Genomic DNA, 20,011 nt, shown 5'->3' with positions numbered 1-20,011 from the left:
TATCGGGCACAATTCAAAGTGCTGGCTTTAGCCTATAAAGCCCTAAATGGTTCTGGCCCAACTTACCTGTTCAAACACATCTTCCCTTAGGAACCTTCCAGGACTTCTGGGCAGGCCCTGCTCTCAATCCTGCCTTCATCACAAGTATGGCTGGTGGGGACGAGAGATAGGGCCTTCTCAGTGGTGGCCTCTCGGCTATGGAACACCCTCCCTAAGGAAATCAGATCGGCCCTTTCCCTTATAACATTCCAAAAAAAGTCAAGACTTGCCTTTTTCTTTCAAGCGTTTGCAAAGGAAATGTAACAGTTATAGGAAAATGGAACGACTGGACAATGTGACTGGACAATGTTTATAACAAGGACACCTTATGATACATGTTTTTATTGATTTTGCTATGGTTTTATATTCATGTTAATGTTTTTAATTGTATTTTATGGTTTTGGTGCCAACTGTAAACCACCCTGAGTCGCCTGCAGGCTGAGAGGGGCGGTATATAAATATAGTAAATAAATAAATACATATGTTCTTCTGAATTAAGAAGGGTAAAATAAGTAGCATATTTTCTTTATCTGGCAAGGCAGTGTGTGGGCTGATCAAACGTTAACTGCACATGGTTTATTTTACATTACACCACAACTTACTGGGCATCTTTGTTTTTACAACGCTAAATAAATAAACAATGTCTGAATTTCTGTATCTGATGTATCTGTTGAGAATTAAGAGCTCTTAGGTTTGCCTATTTTGCACTGCAGCAGAACATTGGCACTTCCTTGAGATCCTGCAGGGAGTTGGACCTCATGGCTCATAGTGACACTTCCAATTTTATGATTCTTCGTATTCTTCATATTGGCAGCTTTCCCCCCGAGAAATCCCAGTGATGTCTCCATAAAAGCTGAAATTGGAGGTTTAGCACAGCTGGTAAATCATGAGCAATGATAAGATCTATCAACCAAATGGTTGCAAGTTCGAAGCCCCAGGTTGGCATGAGCTGCCAACTGTCAGCCTAGCTCATTGTTTACCTTAGCAATTCAAAAACAGCTTTAGCTGTGATTAGAGAAATTAGATACCGCTAAAAGCAGGGGAGGTCTTTTACGACGCCATAAAGAAAAAAGATCAGAAAATGCTGGGTGACAAAAAAAGAAAGGAGGAAGTCCTGATGGCGCTTAATCATAGAGGATAGAGCAACAGCACCCCCTGGACTCGAGCCTAACCTTCCAGAGCACCAAAAATAGCTAGACACTGAGTTGAAACAAACTACCTCCTTCTGTTCTGTCTGTGTATTGTCTGTACAAAGCGGCATTGAATGTTTCCCGTGTATGTGTACTGTGATCCGCCCTGAGTCCCCTTTGGGGTGAGAAGGGCGGAATATAAATAAAGTATTAAATTAAAGTGTTATTTAAAAAATCAATACGACCAAAAACAGAGGCATTTTGAACTCATGGTTGTATTTTCTGTTTTGAATTTACATCATCGTTGAAGAAGACACCATACCCAGGTCTGGAATATATTTGCTCAGCGATATTACAGACACTATCAAGAGAGGGAGATGATCTGCAACTAATTTTCTTCTAGATCTAATGAGGTTGAGGTTGTACAACAGATGTTACTTCCAACAAGATACTAACTAGTGCCCTATCATCCATTTCATACAGTTAATCTTGGTTTATACATGGCATTTAGTTCCATAGGAGATACAAAAAGGTATTGAGGAGGGGATACATAACAGGAAACGTTGCCATTACTGGATAGGCAGATCAGTAATGGGTTGTTGTACGTTTTTCGAGCTATATGGCCATGTTCTAGATCAGTACTGTTTAACTTTCTCCATTACAGGGAATGGCCAGTAGAATGCAATATCCTGAAAGTCAACAGGTCCTTTTCCTGCATTGTTTCTGAAGGGAATTGTTCATCCACTTATAACACTGGAACTCTCCCATACCAAAAAAATGCATAAATTCAGAAGCAAGTAAGACTAACTGAGGATAACTAAGAACTATTCTTGCAGCTTTGGGAGGTTTTGGCAGTTATGTTTTTTGTTGTTTGTCGTCACCTTATGTACAAAGCTCTGCAAAATAAAAACAGCCCTAAATAATCAGCACAGTGTTTTTTGTCTGACTGTGATGTGTGCATATACGTTGTGCTGAACTGCAGCAATCGGTTCCACAAGGATTTTGGTTGCCTGCATGTTCCTCCATGTTTCCTGGCTAGTAAGACACAGCATTTGGCATTTTAAGGGATCAAGGTTTCTTTTTTTGTGCTTGGATTCTGAAATTAGGTCCCTTATGAATCCTTGAAGACCACTCTTCAGATCACCTGCTGCCTCACAAGAAAACAGATTATTCCCAAATCAGCAGTCATACAGAAGAGTCTCTGGTCGACTTGAGATGGCTAATCTTTGTCCTGCTAAGGAACGGATACGTGGTGCAAAGGCACCCTGCTGCCACGATGAGTCCTAAACTGCACCAAGCACAGAATATAGACCAGCTGTATCCGTGTTCAACGTCATCGGGAAGACCATAGATGAACTTGGGTAGGCGGTTAAGGTCATAGGAGACGCTGGCTGCATATGTGCAGAGAGAAATAGTGCAAAAGATGCCTGAAAATGAGAAAAATTGAAACATCACAGTTAGAAAATGTCTAAAGATAAATCCTTTGGATACATACAGTGCTAAGGAAGGATGGATAATTCTGAAGAGGTGGTAGGGAAGGGAGGAGACAGCGCACCATGTTGTATAATCAGATTTACGTATGTGCAACTGAACTGGTGATCTGTCGCCCCAGATCTCAATTTTGTTAGATCACAAGCTGGTTGAGTGCTGAATCTATTCTGAATTTTAATTTTGAATTGAATTATAGAATAGTAAGTTTATATAGTTGGAAACCGGTCCATGCGCTATTGAGTCCCAATCCCTGTGATGTTTACAGAAACTATCTCAAAGGCAAACCTATTTGGAGGATAGGTTTCAGCATCTTACATAGGTAAAGGTAAAGGTTTCCCCTGACATTAAGTCTAGTCGTATCCGACTCTTGAGGGTGGTGCTCATCTCCATTTCTAAGCCAAAGAACCGGCATTGTCCATAGACACCTCCTAGATCATGTGGCCAGCATGACTGCATGGAACGCCGTTACCTTCCTGCAGAAGCGGTACCTATTGATCTACTCACACATGCATGTTTTTGAACTGCTAGATTGGGAGAAGCTAGGGCTAACAGCAGGAGGTCACCCCGCACTCTCCAGATTTGAACCGCCAACCTTTTAGTCAGCAAGTTCAGCAGCTCAGTTGTTTGACCCGCTGCGCCACCAGCGGGCCCTTGAACACACAGTTCAAAGACTTGGCTGTGGCGCAGCTAGCTGGTAGCTAGCTGCATTAAATCACTACTGACTGAAAGGTCATGAGTTCGAAGCCAGCTGGATAATTTCTACAATTTCTCCAAACTATGGAAGTCATTTTGAATGGGCCAGGCTTTAGCACAGCTGGTTAATCGGCAGTAGCAATAGATCTGACCAATCAAAAAAGTTGGCAGTTTGAAGCCCAGGTTGGGGTGAGCACCCAACCTTCAGCCCAGCTTACTGTCTGCCTAAGCAGTTCCAAAACAGCTGAGAGCTGAGAGTAGAGTTGCCTTCGTGCTGAGAAAGGTGATATATATGGTAAATTAAAAATAAATAAATAGAGAAATTAGGCACTGCTTAAGCAAGGAGGTATTTTACAGCACCATAAAGAAAATACCAGAAAATGCCGGTGATCAAAAGAAGGAAGTCTGTGATCAAGGGCTCTTTGTCACAGAGGATGGAGCGACAGCACCCTCGTGACCACAATAGAGCACAATGTCCAGGACGCCAACATTGGGGGAAAATGCTGGCATAATACCTCTATCTGTTTTCTATCCCATCTGTTTCACGGCATTGAATGTTTTGGCCGTACATGTGTTCTGTGATCCATCCTAAGTTTCCTTCAGGGTGAGAAGAGTGGAATATAAATGCTTTAAATAGATAGATAGATAGATAGATAGATAGATATTGCGGTCTCTTCCAACTCTCTTCTAACAGCACATTGATGCCATTCAAGTTTACATTACACTAATTCTTTTTAGAGTGACCTAACTTTTATACAGGATGCTTGCCTAAAGAATTAGCAGATTGCTATCCTTCCACAAGACTCCTCATGACTCATCTCAACCTAATGACAGAGCAGATCTTGGATCCTATGTTGCTGGGAAGGAGAAGGGAAAAGCTACCTGACATGAGGAAAAGAAGACCAGCCACATGCTGCGTGAGGCTCTCCTCCCAAAAGAAACTGACTGCAGTTACGATGCACCCGCAGAGAAGAACAGCTGCTGCCATGCCCAGGAAGCCTGCTGTGATTCTTCTTAGATCTGTTCCCATTAAGCAAAAGAGAAGGAGGAGGTTAAATTACCACAACTGAAAAAAATACAATTGAGGCTGACAGTGAACCCAATGGGATTTGGTTCTCAATAAGTATAAACACAGATTCTCACTGTAAGGACTCTATGCACCCACTGATCACGAAAGTAAAGTATTTCCCTCCTGCAGCTTAAGCAGAAACACAGCTATGTGTATGAAACAGTTTTTATCAGTAACTTTTATTAAAAACTGCAGGTGATCAGTGACCAAGCAAATGGAGCAGAGGAGTAAGATCCTTTTAGACCCTTTTTTGATCGTAGGTATATCCAAGATATAATTTTCCAGGTCTCTGAGTCAACTGACAATTTCAAACTTTGTCATCCATTCTCTTCTTTACTACTGTTAATCTTTTGGAAGTCTCATTCATTCCACCATGAGAATTAATCAATTTGAGCATCGCACAATTGCCTCTGGGGATTCAGATGGGAAATTTCCTGTCCTCTTCTTTCAGGAACTTCTATTGCTGGTGGCAAACCTCTTGGTAAAGGTACGGATCGTATTGCACATTTTGCTATCACAACATGCAACATTTTCTGATTAAAACATTAAGTGTGATCAATGTAAACTGCAATATTTTGCAGCCATTAGGAAGACTATTTACTCATCAGGAAAAGACAAATACTTACGTAGAAGGTGCCATTCATCTTGCTGGATAATCTTGGTTAAATTGAATGGGATGTTTCGTAAGCGTATTGGTGGAGAAAAGTGGTATTTGATTGCTGTGCATCTTTGAGCAATACCTTTAAGGAAGGAAAGGACAGAGTATTTAGCAAATTGACTTGAAAAGAGGTCAGAGAAGACAATAACCTTTAGCATCACGAAACAAGTAATGGCAGGGCCCTTATGTAATTGGAGGTACCCACCCCCCCCCACCCCCCCGGGCTCTGTAAAAAATAGTTCAGAATTAGGGAATTCATAGTTTTGCCAAGGACACCAGGGTGGAATGATCCCATAATCCCCTATAACTTTTATGAACTCTCATGAACTTTATAGGAACTTTTATGGACTTTGGGGGGCTGGCATGAGTTCCCCTTCAACCCTACATGACCCCCCCCCTTCCCTATGTGTATGCTCCAAAGCCCCATTCCTCATTCCCTATATGTATGTATGTCTATATAAGAAAATATGAAGCAAAGCTACCTTTTCATGAACAAGCAACTCATGGCTCTTGGAGTTTCCAAACTTCCTGAGCCAATAATCCCCTAAGAAAGGACTTGACCAAAACCCATTTGCATGGACAGTAAGGAAATGACTCCATTTGTCTGGACCTTGAAGTGCTGATGACCAGGCCATCCAGAATAACGGAGTCTATGGAGATACGGGATCACCCAACACAAAGGACATCTCCCCATCTGCAGAGAACCTGGGATTTGTCACCGCCTCCCTGCTGTGCCACATCCCGATCTCCAAAACCAATCTCTGCTTCATCAGTGACCTCCATATCGCAGGATAGCAAGACAAAGGACTTGTCCTCTTGGGACCAGACAAAAATGTTAATTCAAGAGACAAAACAATAACTCAGACCAGGCTTGAAAGCCTGAAGCTATTGCCTGGTCATTTGGCAAACACCAGTCATTTGTAATCCAGTCACCTAGACATTTCTTCATTGTTTCCTTGTTGCCTGCCTCCCTCCCATCTCATTGGCTGAGCGGCCAAAGCAGGGCCAGGGCCCTCATTGGATCTCCTCCTGGCTCGCTGACATCACAGCCAATCACAATGAAGCTGGCTCAGGAGGCGGGCATGGGAATTCTGAAGTTGACATTTGAGATTTGAAGTGGGTTATGTCAGCTCCTGGGCAGATAACTGCATTTGTTATCCATTCCAGCTGGAATCAAATAAAACTTCGTTGACTTTCTTTCAACTTGATGAGACTTAATTTTGGGAAAATTAGGGAATTTTTTTCTGTTGAACCAATTTCAAATTTATGTCCTTTGTTTAATCACTGTTTTGTGTATTTTAATATGCATTTTATAGGAATATGTTTTAATATGTATCTTTTATAGAAATACATTTTAATATGTGTATTTGTGGTGTTTTTACAACCTTTATGTATTTTATTTATTCTGTAACCCCATAAGGAGAGGCAAGTAAGAAATATTATTATTATTATTATTATTATTATTATTATTAAGCAACTGTGAACTTTTTGGAAACAACAAGACATGGGCAATTGTTACTGTGCAGATAAGTTGGGTTGCAAACTTCATTGTAGACCGCATACCCAATGGAAACAAATTATGGGTGTTGCAGTGCAAAATCATCTGCATAACTGACCAGCTTTGCTAGAGAAGGCTTTTCTTTTCTTGTCTTTTCTAGTACAAAATAATTGTCTGCCTGAAACCATTGACCCTCTTTAGCATCACAATGGAGTGCCTTGGTACATCTGGCAGCTTCTCTTAATCATCATTTGCTAAAAACACACACTTTATGCATACATAATTTTCCAATGCAATCCCAAACAGATCTATTCAAAAGGAAGTCCTATTTAACTGAATGGACCTCCCTCCCAAGTTACATAAGTACAGGACTCCAGACTTCCCCTGAAGCCCTTTCAAACTATACAGTTTTAGCACTGTGATTCCACTTCAACTGCCATAGGAACCTCCTATGGGATGCTGGGATCTGTAGTTTTCTGATAGCCTGGAGCTCTTCAATCAAGAATTCCAAGTACTTCTCCTTCAATTGTACATCCCAGGACTCCATAGTGAAGTTGGTAGGTCCCATTGTTCAGATGTGAGTTCCTAGTAAATAGGTGTTTTTGTGATCCCTAATTGCCTTTTCAGCCCAGCGGGCTGCTTCCTGATCAGCCTCCCAAAGGGCAAAAGAGTTAATGGCTGGGTCAGACTTGTGAAGGAAATACATAGAAGGAAAGTACATAGAAATCATAGGAAATTCATATCAATCACCCCTTCTCCATCCCACCCACCAGAGAAATTTAATAAAGAAATAATTTCAAAAAGAATTTGAGTCCATAGTTGAATTGGGGAAAATTCATGAGTGAAAATGTGTCCTTGTGAATCCAAACATATGGCAGAAAGTCCAAAGCCATAGAGAAAAGCTGGTTGGCTTCCACTGAGCCAAAGGATGGAGGTTTTCAGAGCTGGGAACGAAGCAGGTCCTTGGGGGGGGGGGGGGAGAAGTCTCAACGTCCAGCTGTTTCCCAAAAGCCTTGTGGGGTCCTTGTTGTTGTTAGTGTGTTGGCAAATTGACCAAGACTTAACCCCTTCTGTGCAGTCTGGTACCCTTGCCCTCTGCAGAACTATAAGTCACTATCCCTTATTGCGGGGGGGGGGGGGTGCTCGACTTCAATAGGATGAAACCAAAACAATCACAGTACTATACAGTGAATGTGTACTATAACAGGTTCCTTGGTTTTTGTTCATTTGTGTCCCTTCCTACTGCATTGCTTGAGTTAGATTTCACAAAGACTTTATCTGGCTTGAAAAAAACAGAAAGATCATCTTTAGTTGCCTTTGTACTCCTGGCTGTCTGATTTGTATCGATAAGTACATCATAAACAGTGTCACTTGAATATTTGCATGCAGGTATTGCACATTATTCATGGACTTCTGAATCTGAAAGTCTTTCTCGCAGTGTAGTAAACAAAGTAGGTGTGCTGTCACGCGCTGGGCCTGTGAAAGAGTCTGTGGACAGGATGTGTTTTCTGAATGCCCAACGCGATGCTGGGGATGCCTCAGCTGAGAGGCCTTTCGGATTTCCCCACACAAAGTTCTTTTAAAGACTTAGAAAGTTCAACAAAGTTTTTATTGTTGCTTAAATCTTCAATAAATCAAACAAATACTTCAAGGCTTTGAATCAACTGGTGGCTTGTTTAAATCTTGTCCACAAGGGACAGGCAACTTTCTTCATAAACTGTTTCTTCCTTCTATAAGGGAAATCCTTGACCCCTCCTTGGGCAATCTATATTTAGGCTTTGCTGGCGTGGGGCCCCTACACCCGGTTCCAATTTGCATTATGGCTGCTGCAAGAGGTCCTTACCAGGCCAAAGTCCTTTAGTAGATTTCCAAGAAGGCTTTCAATTCCCAGCGAAGGCTGGCTGTAAAACCGTGGAGCTGTATTTCTCCAACAAAGGCCATGCTGTAGTTCTCTATAGAGCTGTGGGACTGGATCCCAGCAAAGCTGTAAAAGACGAAGCTTTCTACAGGTGGAACTGATTCACGTCCTGTACGAAAGGCTTCTCTGTGTGAACTGAACTAGAGATCCCCTTTTCCCCTCCTTAACCCAGAAAAGGGGCAGAACTAAAGAACATAATGATAATTGATGGGTCATTGGCTCTATTACTGCAAACCAAGGGAAGCCACCTTATTGCAAAATGCATGGAACTTTGGGATACATGCAAACACTCAATAGAAAGGAAAAGAAGTTGGGGCTCCTGGTACAGCTGTACCAGCACAGTAGGTGTGTTCCTGATCATTACCTCTTTAGTGCAAAATTTGAAATTATTGGTGGAAATAACAAGGAAGGAGCAGGGAGAAATTCCTACACCACAAATGGATAAACGTGAAACTAAACCAAGCCACCAAAATGAAAAACCAGATCTATTTAGTCTTCTTGAAGACACCAGGTCTTATTTTTGAGTCAACATCCCTGGACAGATTTTCACAGTAGGATTAACAATGATGACTGGGAAACATTGCAAACCAGAAACATTGCAACCGTGATGATGATGATGATGATGATGATGATGATAATGATAATGTGGACAATTTCAACAGAAAGGAAGAAACCATGAAAATGAACAAAACCTGGCTACCAGTATTTTAAAAAACTCTAAAATCATAACAGTAAATAAAGAACACCAAACACAGGGGAATTCCAGACAAGAAACAATCAGGGACAGCGAATCACCTCTCAACAAAGGATTCCCCCAAGCAGTAACAAGCCACACCTAAAACCTGTCAGGCCATCAAATCATAGAATCATAGAATCATAGAATCATAGAATCATAGAGTTGGAAGAGACCTCATGGGCCATCCAGTCCAACCCCCTGCCAAGAAGCAGGAATATTGCATTCAAATCACCCCTGACAAATGGCCATCCAGCCTCTGCTTAAAAGCTTCCAATGAAGGAGCCTCCACCACACTCCGGGGCAGAGAGTTCCACTGCTGAACGGCTCTCACAGTCAGGAAGTTTTTCCTAATGTTCAGATGGAATCTCCTCTCTTGTAGTTTGAAGCCGTTGTTCCGCGTCCTAGTCTCCAAGGAAGCAGAAAACAAGCTTGCTCCCTCCTCCCTGTGGCTTCCTCTCACATATTTATACATGGCTATCATATCTCCTCTCAGCCTTCTCTTCTTCAGGCTAAACATGCCCAGTTCCCTAAGCCGCTCCTCATAGGGCTTGTTCTCCAGACCCTTGATCATTTTAGTCGCCCTCCTCTGGACACATTCCAGCTTGTCAATATCTCTCTTGAATTGCGGTGCCCAGAATTGGACACAATATTCCAGATGTGGTCTAACCAAAGCAGAATAGAGGGGTAGCATTACTTCCTTAGATCTAGACACTATGCTCCTATTGATGCAGGCCAAAATCCCATTGGCTTTTTTTGCCGCCACATCACATTGTTGGCTCATGTTTAACTTGTTGTCCACGAGGACTCCAAGATCTTTTTCACACGTACTGCTCTCGAGCCAGGCGTCCCCCATTCTGTATCTTTGCATTTCATTTTTTCTGCCAAAGTGGAGTATCTTGCATTTGTCACTGTTGAACTTCATTTTGTTAGTTTTGGCCCATCTCTCTAATCTGTCAAGATCGTTTTGAATTCTGCTCCTGTCCTCTGGACTATTGGCTATCCCTCCCAATTTGGTGTCGTCTGCAAACTTGATGATCATGCCTTCTAGCCCTTCATCTAAGTCATTAATAAAGATGTTGAACAGGACCGGGCCCAGGACGGAACCCTGCGGCACTCCGCTCGTCACTTCTTTCCAAGATGAAGAGGAAGCATTAGTGAGCACTCTCTGTGTTCGTCCACTTAACCAATTACAGATCCACCTCACCGTAGTTTTGCCTAGCCCACATTGGACTAGTTTCCTTGCCAGAAGGTCATGGGGGACCTTGTCGAAGGCCTTACTGAAATCCAGGTACGCCACATCCACGGCATTCCCCGCATCTACCCAGCTTGTAGCTCTATCGAAGAAAGAGATCAGATTAGTTTGGCATGACTTGTTTTTGATAAATCCATGTTGACTATTAGCGATGACTGCATTTATTTCTAAGTGTTTGCAGACCGCTTCCTTAACAATCTTTTCCAGAATCTTGCCCGGTATCGACGTGAGGCTGACCGGACGGTAGTTGTTTGGGTCGTCCTTTTTTCCCTTCTTGAAGATTGGGACCACATTGGCCCTCCTCCAATCTGCTGGAACTTCTCCCGTTCTCCAAGAACTCTCAAAGATGGTTGCCAATGGTTCCGAAATGACTTCCGCTAGTTCCTTCAGTACTCTTGGGTGTAGTTGATCTGGACCTGGGGACTTGAACTCATTAAGAGCGGCCAGGTATTCCTGGACGACTTCTTTCCCAATTTGGGGTTGGATGTCCTCCAATCCCTCATCCACTCCATCTTGCTGAGGTTGAAGACTCTCTTTTTGTGAGAAGACCGAGGCAAAGAAGGCATTAAGTAGTTCTGCCTTTTCCCTGTCCCCTGTCAGCATTGCCCCATCTTCTCCTCGAAGAGGTCCTATCGCCTCCTTGTTTTTCCTTTTTCTACTGACATAAGAATAGAAGCCCTTTTTATTGTTTTTAATGTCCCTGGCAAGCCTGAGCTCGTTTTGTGCTTTAGCCTTGCGGACCTTTTCCCTACAGGTGTTGGCTATTTGTTTGAATTCTTCTTTGGTGATTTCTCCCTTTTTCCACTTCTTGTGCATGTCTCTTTTGTGTCTTAGCACAGCTAGAAGTTCTTTGGACATCCATTCTGGCTTCTTTGCACTTGTCCTATTTTTTCTTTTTGTTGGCACGGTTTGCAATTGCGCCTTGAGTATTTCACTCTTGAGAAATTCCCATCCATCCGTAGCTCCCTTGTCTTTTAGTATCTGTGTCCACTGAATGCTGCTCAGCGTTTCCTTCATTTTTTGGAAGTCAGCTCTCCTAAAGTCCAAAATGCGGGTTTGACTTGTCTTAGTTTCGGCCTTCCTTTGTACCTCAAATTGCAGGAGCACATGGTCACTTGCCCCTAAGGATCCTACCACTTCAACCACATCGATCAGGTCCTCCGCATTTGTTAGGATGAGATCAAGAGTAGCCAATCCCCTTGTTGCCTCTTCTACCTTTTGGACCATGAAATTGTCTGCAAGGCAAGCGAGGAATTTGTTGGACCTTGTACTCTTGGCCGAGTTTGTTTTCCAGCAAATATCGGGATAGTTGAAATCGCCCATGACTACTACATCTCTTTTCTGTGCCTGTTTGGTCAACTGTTGGCAGAAGACTTCATCAAGATCTTCCTCCTGGCTTGGGGGTCTGTAGTAGATGCCTACAACGACATCTTTTTGAGTCCCAGTTCCCTTGATTCTTATCCAGATGATTTCAAGCTGGTTTCCCAGATTGCTGTCTTGAATTTCTTCTGCCGCATAAGAGTTTTTGACATATAAGGCTACTCCGCCTCCTCTCCCTTTTGTTCGGTTTCTGTGAAAGAGGTTATACCCCTCGATATCTACATTCCAGCGATAGGAGTCATCCCACCAGGTTTCAGTGATGGCTATGATATCATATTTGTGGTGTAGTGCTAGAAGTTGGAGTTCATCTTGTTTATTTCCCATGCTCTGTGCATTAGTGTAAAGACATGTGAGCCCCTGGGATCTTCCCTTGAGCTGTTTAATTGGGATTATTGTGCTTTTGGTACTTGGTCCTTGTTGTGTTTGTGCAGCCCTCCGTTTAGCCTTCTTGCGATTCCCAGACATTTTGGGTAAAGTAGTGTTCGCAAGGCTGTTGTCCCCCTCCCCCGGTGGACCTAGTTTAAAGTGCGTCTAATGAGGTTTGCGAGTCTGTGAGCAAAAAGGTGTTTTCCTACTTGTGTGAGATGCACCCCATCCCTTGCCAGTAGGCCATCCTCCTGGAATAGCAGGCCATGGTCGAGGAAGCCAAAGCGTTCCTCCTGACACCATTTTCTAAGCCAGTCATTGACCTGTACTATTTTTCTGGCTCTTGTGGGTCCGTGTCTTACAACAGGGAGGAGGGATGAAAAGACCACCTGTACATTACATTCTTTTAGCATTGCTCCTAGAGCTCGAAAATCATTTGTGATCTTTTGAAACGTATGCCTTGCAGTATCATTGGTTCCTACATGAATCAACATGAGGGGAGGACGGTGATAGGGCTTGAGGAGCCTGGTGAGCCTCTGAGTGATATGGTGTATTTTTGCCCCCGGTAGGCAGCATATTTCTCGAGCCATCCCATCCGGTCTGGAAATGACAGCTTCCGTTCCTCTAAGGAGGGAGTCGCCTACTACCAAGACCTGTTTACTTTCAGGAATGACAGGGCCCCTTTTGTGCAATGTAGTGTGTAGGTCTCCAGAAAAGTGATCCTGTTGGTGTGAATTGTGTAGGTGAAAAGTGTTGTCCTCCTCCTCGACATCCCCGGTGCATTCGTCAAGGACAATCCATTGAGATTCGTCCAAGAGCCTATGGTTCTCCTGTATGTGTTCCTGTTGCTCCTGGTCTATGGTTGGGGGTGGTACCCCTGCACGAAATGCTAATCAAGGTGGCCAACTCAAACATTCACACCTACCTCCAACAAACAAGAGTTCTTTCTCCCACCCTGGACTTATAAACCCCATTTTCCTAGTTTCCAACAGACCTCACAACCTCTGAGGATGCCTGCCATAGATGTAGGCAAAACATCAGGAGAGAATGCTTCTGGAACATGGCCATACAGCCTGGAAAACTCACAGCAACCCACCAGAGAAGACATTATTAAGATAGTAACTTAAGCAAGTCACATTCTTAGTTACAGAGGAGGACATTGGCAAACTTCCTCTGAACAAAGCTTGTTCTCTTCCCATCCCCCCAAAAAACCTATGACAGGATTACTTTAATGTTTTCTTCATGAAAAAAGAAAATTTTCAGAGATGCTTAGAATTGCAACGTCAGGAGAGAATGCTTCTAGTACATGGCCATACATGGCCATACAGCTCAAAAAACGTACACCAACCAAACCCTTGATAGGTTTGTCTTAGGGTTGCCACAAGTCAGAAATGATTTGAAGACACACAACAATGGAGAAGAAACAGATTGCATACACAATTTAAATGCTCAAAAGGCTTGGCTGTGAGTGACTAAAGGGTTAGAATAATAACAATAAGAGAAATTACATTCAAATCATTCTGGAATGCTATTTTGTAGTTGGTTTTACCAATCATTATCACTAAAAGGCTATTTTCCTATCACTCAGTGGCCTCTTTCATCTTTGAATAAGTCCCTTTTTGAGTTTTTCCAACTGTTTCTTGCCCTGGCAGATCCCTATTACCAATTCACAACACAGAAGTGTTTTTCTTGTGTACCTCACTCCAAATGAATGGGTAATGTATCTCAATTTGGTTCACGGTGTCTCCTTTAACCTTGCGGAAAAATGGTCAAATCAGCCTTTCAGAATTGCTTTTGGCATGGTATTACAAGGCATTAACCCACAACAGGTAGGTGACACTGTGATCCAGAAATGGCTATGTAGAGATTACACCACTCTCTTTGCTCTGTAATATAATGTGTTGTTATATTTGCATGCCGTGTCCACTTTGACCAGCGATCACTACACAATATCGCAGGCTTCCGTGTGATTTGTGTTTCATAACACACAGCTCTGACAGCTCTCCAGGAAGATGATAGGAACAAAGTGCTCAGTGGTTGGCACAACTGGGCCATTACCCACTGCAAAAAGCTGATGCACATCAAAGGGATGGGGATTTAAAATTATTAGTTGTGTTCCAACTTTGGCATCCCATCCTTACATAGGAGAAAAGTGCTTAATACATCAGAGAGATGAAAGGACGAATTAAGAATGCTGGAAGGACAGAAGAAAACAACAGACCAGCATCCAGTTCCATACATCAAAACAAAGCTAAAAGAGTAAAAAAAGAAATAAGGAAACAGGAACAAGGAGGAGAAACTGGAAATGTATTATTCATCTATTTCAGCATTTCTCAACCTGGGGGTCGGGACCCCTGGGGGGTGTCACAAGGGGGTGTCAGAGGGGTCAACAAAGGCCATCATAAGCATTTTCCGTTGGTCATGGGGGTTCTCTGTGGGAAGTTTGGCCCAATTTTATCGTTGGTAGGGTTCAGAATGCTCTTTGCTTGAACTATAAATCCCAACTATAACTCCCAAATGTCAATGTCTATTTTCTCCCAAACTCTACTAGTGGCATATATTTGGACATATTAAGTATTCGTGCCAAGTTTGGTCCAGATCCATCATTGTTTGAGTCCACAGTGCTCTCTGGATATAGGTGAACTACAACTCCCAAACTCAAGGTCAATGCCCACCAAACTCTTCCAGAATTTTCTGTTGGTCATGGGAGTTCTGCATGAAATTGGTTCAATTCCATCGTTGGTGGGGTTCAGAATGCTCTTTGCTTGAACTATAAATCCCAACTACAACTCCCAAATGTCAATGTCTATTTCCCCCCATACTCCATCAGTGGCATATATTTGGACATATTAAGTATTCGTGCCAAATTCGGTCCAGATCCATCATTGTTTGAGTCCACAGTGCTCTCTGGATATAGGTGAACTACAACTCCCAAACTCAAAGTCAATGCCCACCAAACTCTTCCAGAATTTTCTGTTGGTCATGGGAGTTCTGTATGCAATTGGTTCAATTCCATCGTTGGTGGAGTTCAGAATGCTCTTTGATTGTAGGTGAACTATGAATCTCAGCAATAACCACTCTCAAATGACAGAATCCCACACACACACACCCAAACCCACCAGTATTCAAATTTGGGTGTATTGGGCATTTGTGCCAAATTTGGTCCAGTGAATGAAACAACATCCTTCATCTCGGATATTACAATTCATAACAGTATTAAAATTACAGTTATGAAGTTGCAATGAAAATGATGTTATGGTTGGGGGTCACCACAACATGAGGAACTGTATTAAGGGGTCGCAGCATTAGGAAGGTAGAGAATCACCGATCTATGGTATCTTGGAACGTATGCCTTGTTCTGCACTGATACCTAAAAGAGAACCGACAAACTCTTTTGCACTTGCAGATATTATATTTAAATCCTGGTATCTAAAAAGCACTGAGCTGCTGAGCTTGTTGATCGAAAGGTCGCAGGTTCGATTCCAGGGAGTGGCGTGAGCTTCCGCTGTCAGCCCTAGCTTCTGCCAACCTAGCAGTTTGAAAACATGCAAATGTGAGTAGATCAATAGGTACCGCTCCGGCGGGAAGGTAACAGCGCTCCATGCAGTCATGCCGGCCACATGACCTTGGAGGTGTCTACGGACAATGCTGGCTCTTTGGCTTAGAAATGGAGATGAGCAACACACCCCAGAGTCAGACATGACTGGACTTAATGTCAGGGGACTACCTTTACCTTTTTATCTAAAGTTAGTGCTTCCACTTCCACACCACTTAGAAAGACATAAAGCATTAAACCATCTACTAATTAACTGTGGGCTTCAAATGCCAAGACAGTTGCATGTCAAAGGGGAATTTATCTTCCCAGATTCCTTCTGCTCTTTTACAACTCCTCCAGAAGCCAATTAATTTGTCCCTAGCCTGCAACCCACAAGGTCCCAAAGGGACATCTCTGTAAGTGGAAGCTGCTGAAGAAATACCTCCCTGGAACCTTCTCCCTCAACCATCCTCTCTTTTCATCCCTTTTATCTGAGTACACTGACCGGATAATGCAGTTGATGGGGCCCTTGTCTCCTAGAGGGCATTTAGGAGTAAAAAGAGCCCTTCCACCCAGCTGGTGTGGACATCCAAGTCTTAGGGGGTGCTAATTCTGCTCCCTAATTTTCCACAGTTACCCACCCCATTTTAGAATTTAAGCTTTCTTCATTGATGAATGGGATTAAAGTCTCGAAATCAATAGTGGTTGTCTACCTAACAAGCAAGAAAGTAAAAGAGTTTCTTGATGCATGATTGTGCTTACTTCTAATATGTGTCTCATGCAGCCCTATTACTTGGAGTTGCCTTTCTTTTTTCCAAATCAGAATTCAAGCACTAGCTTTTTGATTCTCAAAAACATGGTAACTCCACTATTACAACTGGTTCACAAAGTCTGTAAGTTATTGTGGAGTCAGTTGTACCAAAAAAGCCCCAAACAGCCCTGGGCTGTGGCACAGCTAGTTAGTAGCCAGCTGCATAAATCACTACTGACTGTGAGATCATGAGTTCGAAGGCAGCCCGGATCGGAGTGAGCTCCCAACCATTAATAGTCTAGCTTGCTGTTGACCTATGCAGCCTGAAAGACAGTTGCATCTGTCAAGTAGGAAATTTAGGGAGGCTAATTTAACTAATTTACGATGCCATAAAGATCTCCAGTAGTGTGCAAATGAATGAGGAAGCACTCCATCAAAGGAATCTGTGTCACAGGTGGATGGTGAAGTAACAGCTCCCCAGGTGGCCGGAATCGAGCATACCCTCATGAAGCCAGAAAGCTGGAATGTTAAATTACCTTTGTCTCTGTCTATATATGTTGTATGTCTGATGGCATTAAATGTTTGCCATGTATATGTGCATTTTAATCTGCCCTGAGTCCCCTGCGAGGTGACAAGGATGGAATATAAATACTGTAAATAAATAAATAAATAAATAAATAAACAGGCTCAATTATATCCATTAGATTTTATTATTAGAGCCAGCCCTTCGGCTGCCCCCCCCCCCCCCCAAATCTCATCTGACATGCAAGCAATGTAAATTGGCCCCTATAGCCCTACATGCACACCCATCCAGTAGATGGGCTAAGTTTGGAGATATCTTGCTTACATTTGATGAAGTTCCCGTCAAGAATGATTGCCAAAACATTGAAAACAGTATTTGGGATGTTTTCAAAGACACGGAAGGGTCATGAATAAGTCAAGCATGAGAAACCTCGGCATCCATTGCAAGGAAGGTATTTTCTCCTGCGCTACAGTGTAACCAGCTATAAATATTAAATGTTCTCCCTGGAGAAACAAGCACTGAAATGTCATAATGATTCTGCCGATTGTGATCATGAAAGCACTTAAAGCCATATCTATTTTTATATCCTGCTACTAATAGGGAAGCACATCCCTGACGGAGAGAGACTGACATAAACTCCACCGTTTCTGTTTGCACAGCACAATTAAAACAATTTATAGCCCAATCCTCAAGACAATCCAAGGGGTGCAAAGTTGCATTTTCAGGAGCGCTGCACCAAAACATTTCATTAAGCTGAATATATTGTTTTCTTCTGCCTCAGTTGCTATGATATACCAGAGATCAGCTTAAGGAAAGATTGAAACCGGAATGCTTTCCTTGTGGGACCCAGAAATAAATTCAAGTGATCGGTTTTATATGTTGAAAGGTAAACACTCATCACGAAGGTCCTCACAGCCATATTCTCCCAAGGAGAATTCAGAAATGAAAGAAGCTATCTAGATCAGGAATGGGCAAGGCATGGTTCCTGGGCCCCATATAACACCCAGGTTGTTCTTCTGGCCCCATTATCAGAAACAATCTCCGAGGGTATAGAGCAGTGGTTTCCACTAGTGGTCCTCAAGTACTAAAATATGGTCCATGGCATAACCATTATTACACCGTTGTAACGAGAGCAACAGGTCTCATGAAACCTTATAGTGTCGAGGCTTATTATAGTTTTCTGTGGGCAAACAGATGGCGACTACTGGATGGCATGTGTTCTGTATCAGAAACTAGAGATGATGTGGTCTATCCAATGCAATTTTCTGAATCGGCATTCCAAATAACAAAACTGAATCTAAAGTTGACCAAAAACTGATTTGTAACCCTTTTGGTACTAATGTTGGAGAGTGGTCCCTAGCTGGTCAAGTAGTACCTGATCAAAAAAAGGTTGGGAACCATTGATGTAGAGAGAGCCAGCATGTTGTAGTGATTTGAGCATTGGACTTCAACTTTGGAGACCAGGGTTCAATTCCCTGCTCAGACAAGGAAATCCACTGGGTGACCTTAGGAGAATCCTAGCATCATAGAGCTGGAAGAAACCACAGGTTGGAAGATACCAGAAGAAACACAGTCCAACCGTCTGCCATGAAGGAACACACAGTCAAAGCACTCTCAACAAATGGCCATCCACCCTCCATTTTAAAAGCCTCCAGAGAAGGAGACCCCACCACACTCTGAGGCAGCGTATTTTGCTGCCAAACATCTGATTGTCAGGAAATTCTTCCTAATATTATTCAGTTGAAATCATTTATCCTGCAATTTGAATCCATTGGTCCATTTCGTCCCAGTCTCAAGAGCAGAAAACAAGCTGGCCCCTTCATCAATGAGGCATCCTTTCAAATATTTAAATATGGCTTTTGAATTCCCTCTCAGTCTTTTTTCTCTCCAAGCTAAACAGATCCAGCTCCCTAAATCATTCCTCATGGGGTTTAGCTTCCAAAGCTTTGACCATTTTGGTTGCCCTTCTCTAAACGTGTTCCAGCTTATCAATATCCTTCTTGAATTATGATGTCCAGTTGGACACAGGATTATTCCATATAAAGTCTAGCCAAAGCAGAATAGAGTGGGACTATGACTTATCTCGATCTAGACCAGTGTTTCTCAACCTTCCTAATGCCGCAACCACTTAATATAGTTCTTCATGTTGTGGTGACCCCAACCATAAAATTATTTTCATTGCTACTTCATAATTGTAATGTTGCTACTGTTATGAATTGTAATGTAAATATCCAATATGCAGGATGTTCTTGGCTTCTTGGCAGGGGGTTGGACTGGATGGCCCATGAGGTCTCTTCCAACTCTATGATTCTATGTATTTTCATTCATTGGACCAAATTTGGCACAAATGCCCAATACACCCAAATTTGAATACTGGTGAGGTTGGGGGGGGGGGGGAGGATTGATTTTGTCATTTGGGAGTTGTAGTTGCTGGGATTTATAGTTAACCTGCAACCAAAGAGCATTCTGAACTCCACCAACGATGGAAATGAACCACATTTGGCACACAGAACTCCCAAGACCAACAGAAAATACTGAAAGGGTTGCCACCTAGAATTTCATTGTTTGTTTGTTTTTTAGTTGCTGCATTCACTTGTAGGTGGGAAGGTAACAGCACTCCATGCAGTCGTGCTGGCCATATAACCTTGGAGGTGTCTACGGACAACGCCAGCTCTTCGGCTTAGAAATGGATATGAGCATCAACCCCAGAGTTGGACATGACTAGACTTAATGTCAGGGAAAACTTTTACCTTTACCTGTGACCATCTAAAGAAGAATTTCTTCTGCTTCAGCTATTGTTCATGTAGGGTGCTGACTCTGCTCCAGGAAGGGTATTAATTGCTTGTACCAACTTGATCCTAAGTGTAGAGGCTTGATGTGTTGCTGACATCAAGTCATTCTGTTTACTTCAGCATTTCAGCCAGCATTGAGGCATGGCTAAAATGATAACAACATCTCACCCAATTCAAACA

General features: G+C 42.7%; 1 protein-coding gene across 1 annotated transcript in view; it reads right to left on the bottom strand.

Annotated features, from left to right (window-relative positions):
• Window positions 1-1,426: 1,426 nt before the first annotated feature.
• TMEM178A (transmembrane protein 178A) overlaps window positions 1,427-20,011 on the bottom strand; it is a 31,566-nt gene continuing 12,981 nt past the window's right edge. Inside the window, exons 2-4 of the mRNA XM_060754497.2 lie at window positions 5,049-5,162; window positions 4,236-4,373; window positions 1,427-2,596 (exon numbers count right to left, since the gene is read on the bottom strand). Coding sequence (XP_060610480.2) covers window positions 2,355-2,596; window positions 4,236-4,373; window positions 5,049-5,162 — 494 coding nt within the window. The 3' untranslated portion in view covers window positions 1,427-2,354. The remainder of the gene's footprint in view (window positions 2,597-4,235; window positions 4,374-5,048; window positions 5,163-20,011) is intronic.

This window comes from Anolis sagrei, chromosome 1 (genome assembly GCF_037176765.1).
Source record: "Anolis sagrei isolate rAnoSag1 chromosome 1, rAnoSag1.mat, whole genome shotgun sequence".
Lineage (NCBI taxonomy): Eukaryota > Metazoa > Chordata > Lepidosauria > Squamata > Dactyloidae > Anolis > Anolis sagrei.
This window is presented reverse-complemented; position numbering and strand designations above follow the sequence as displayed.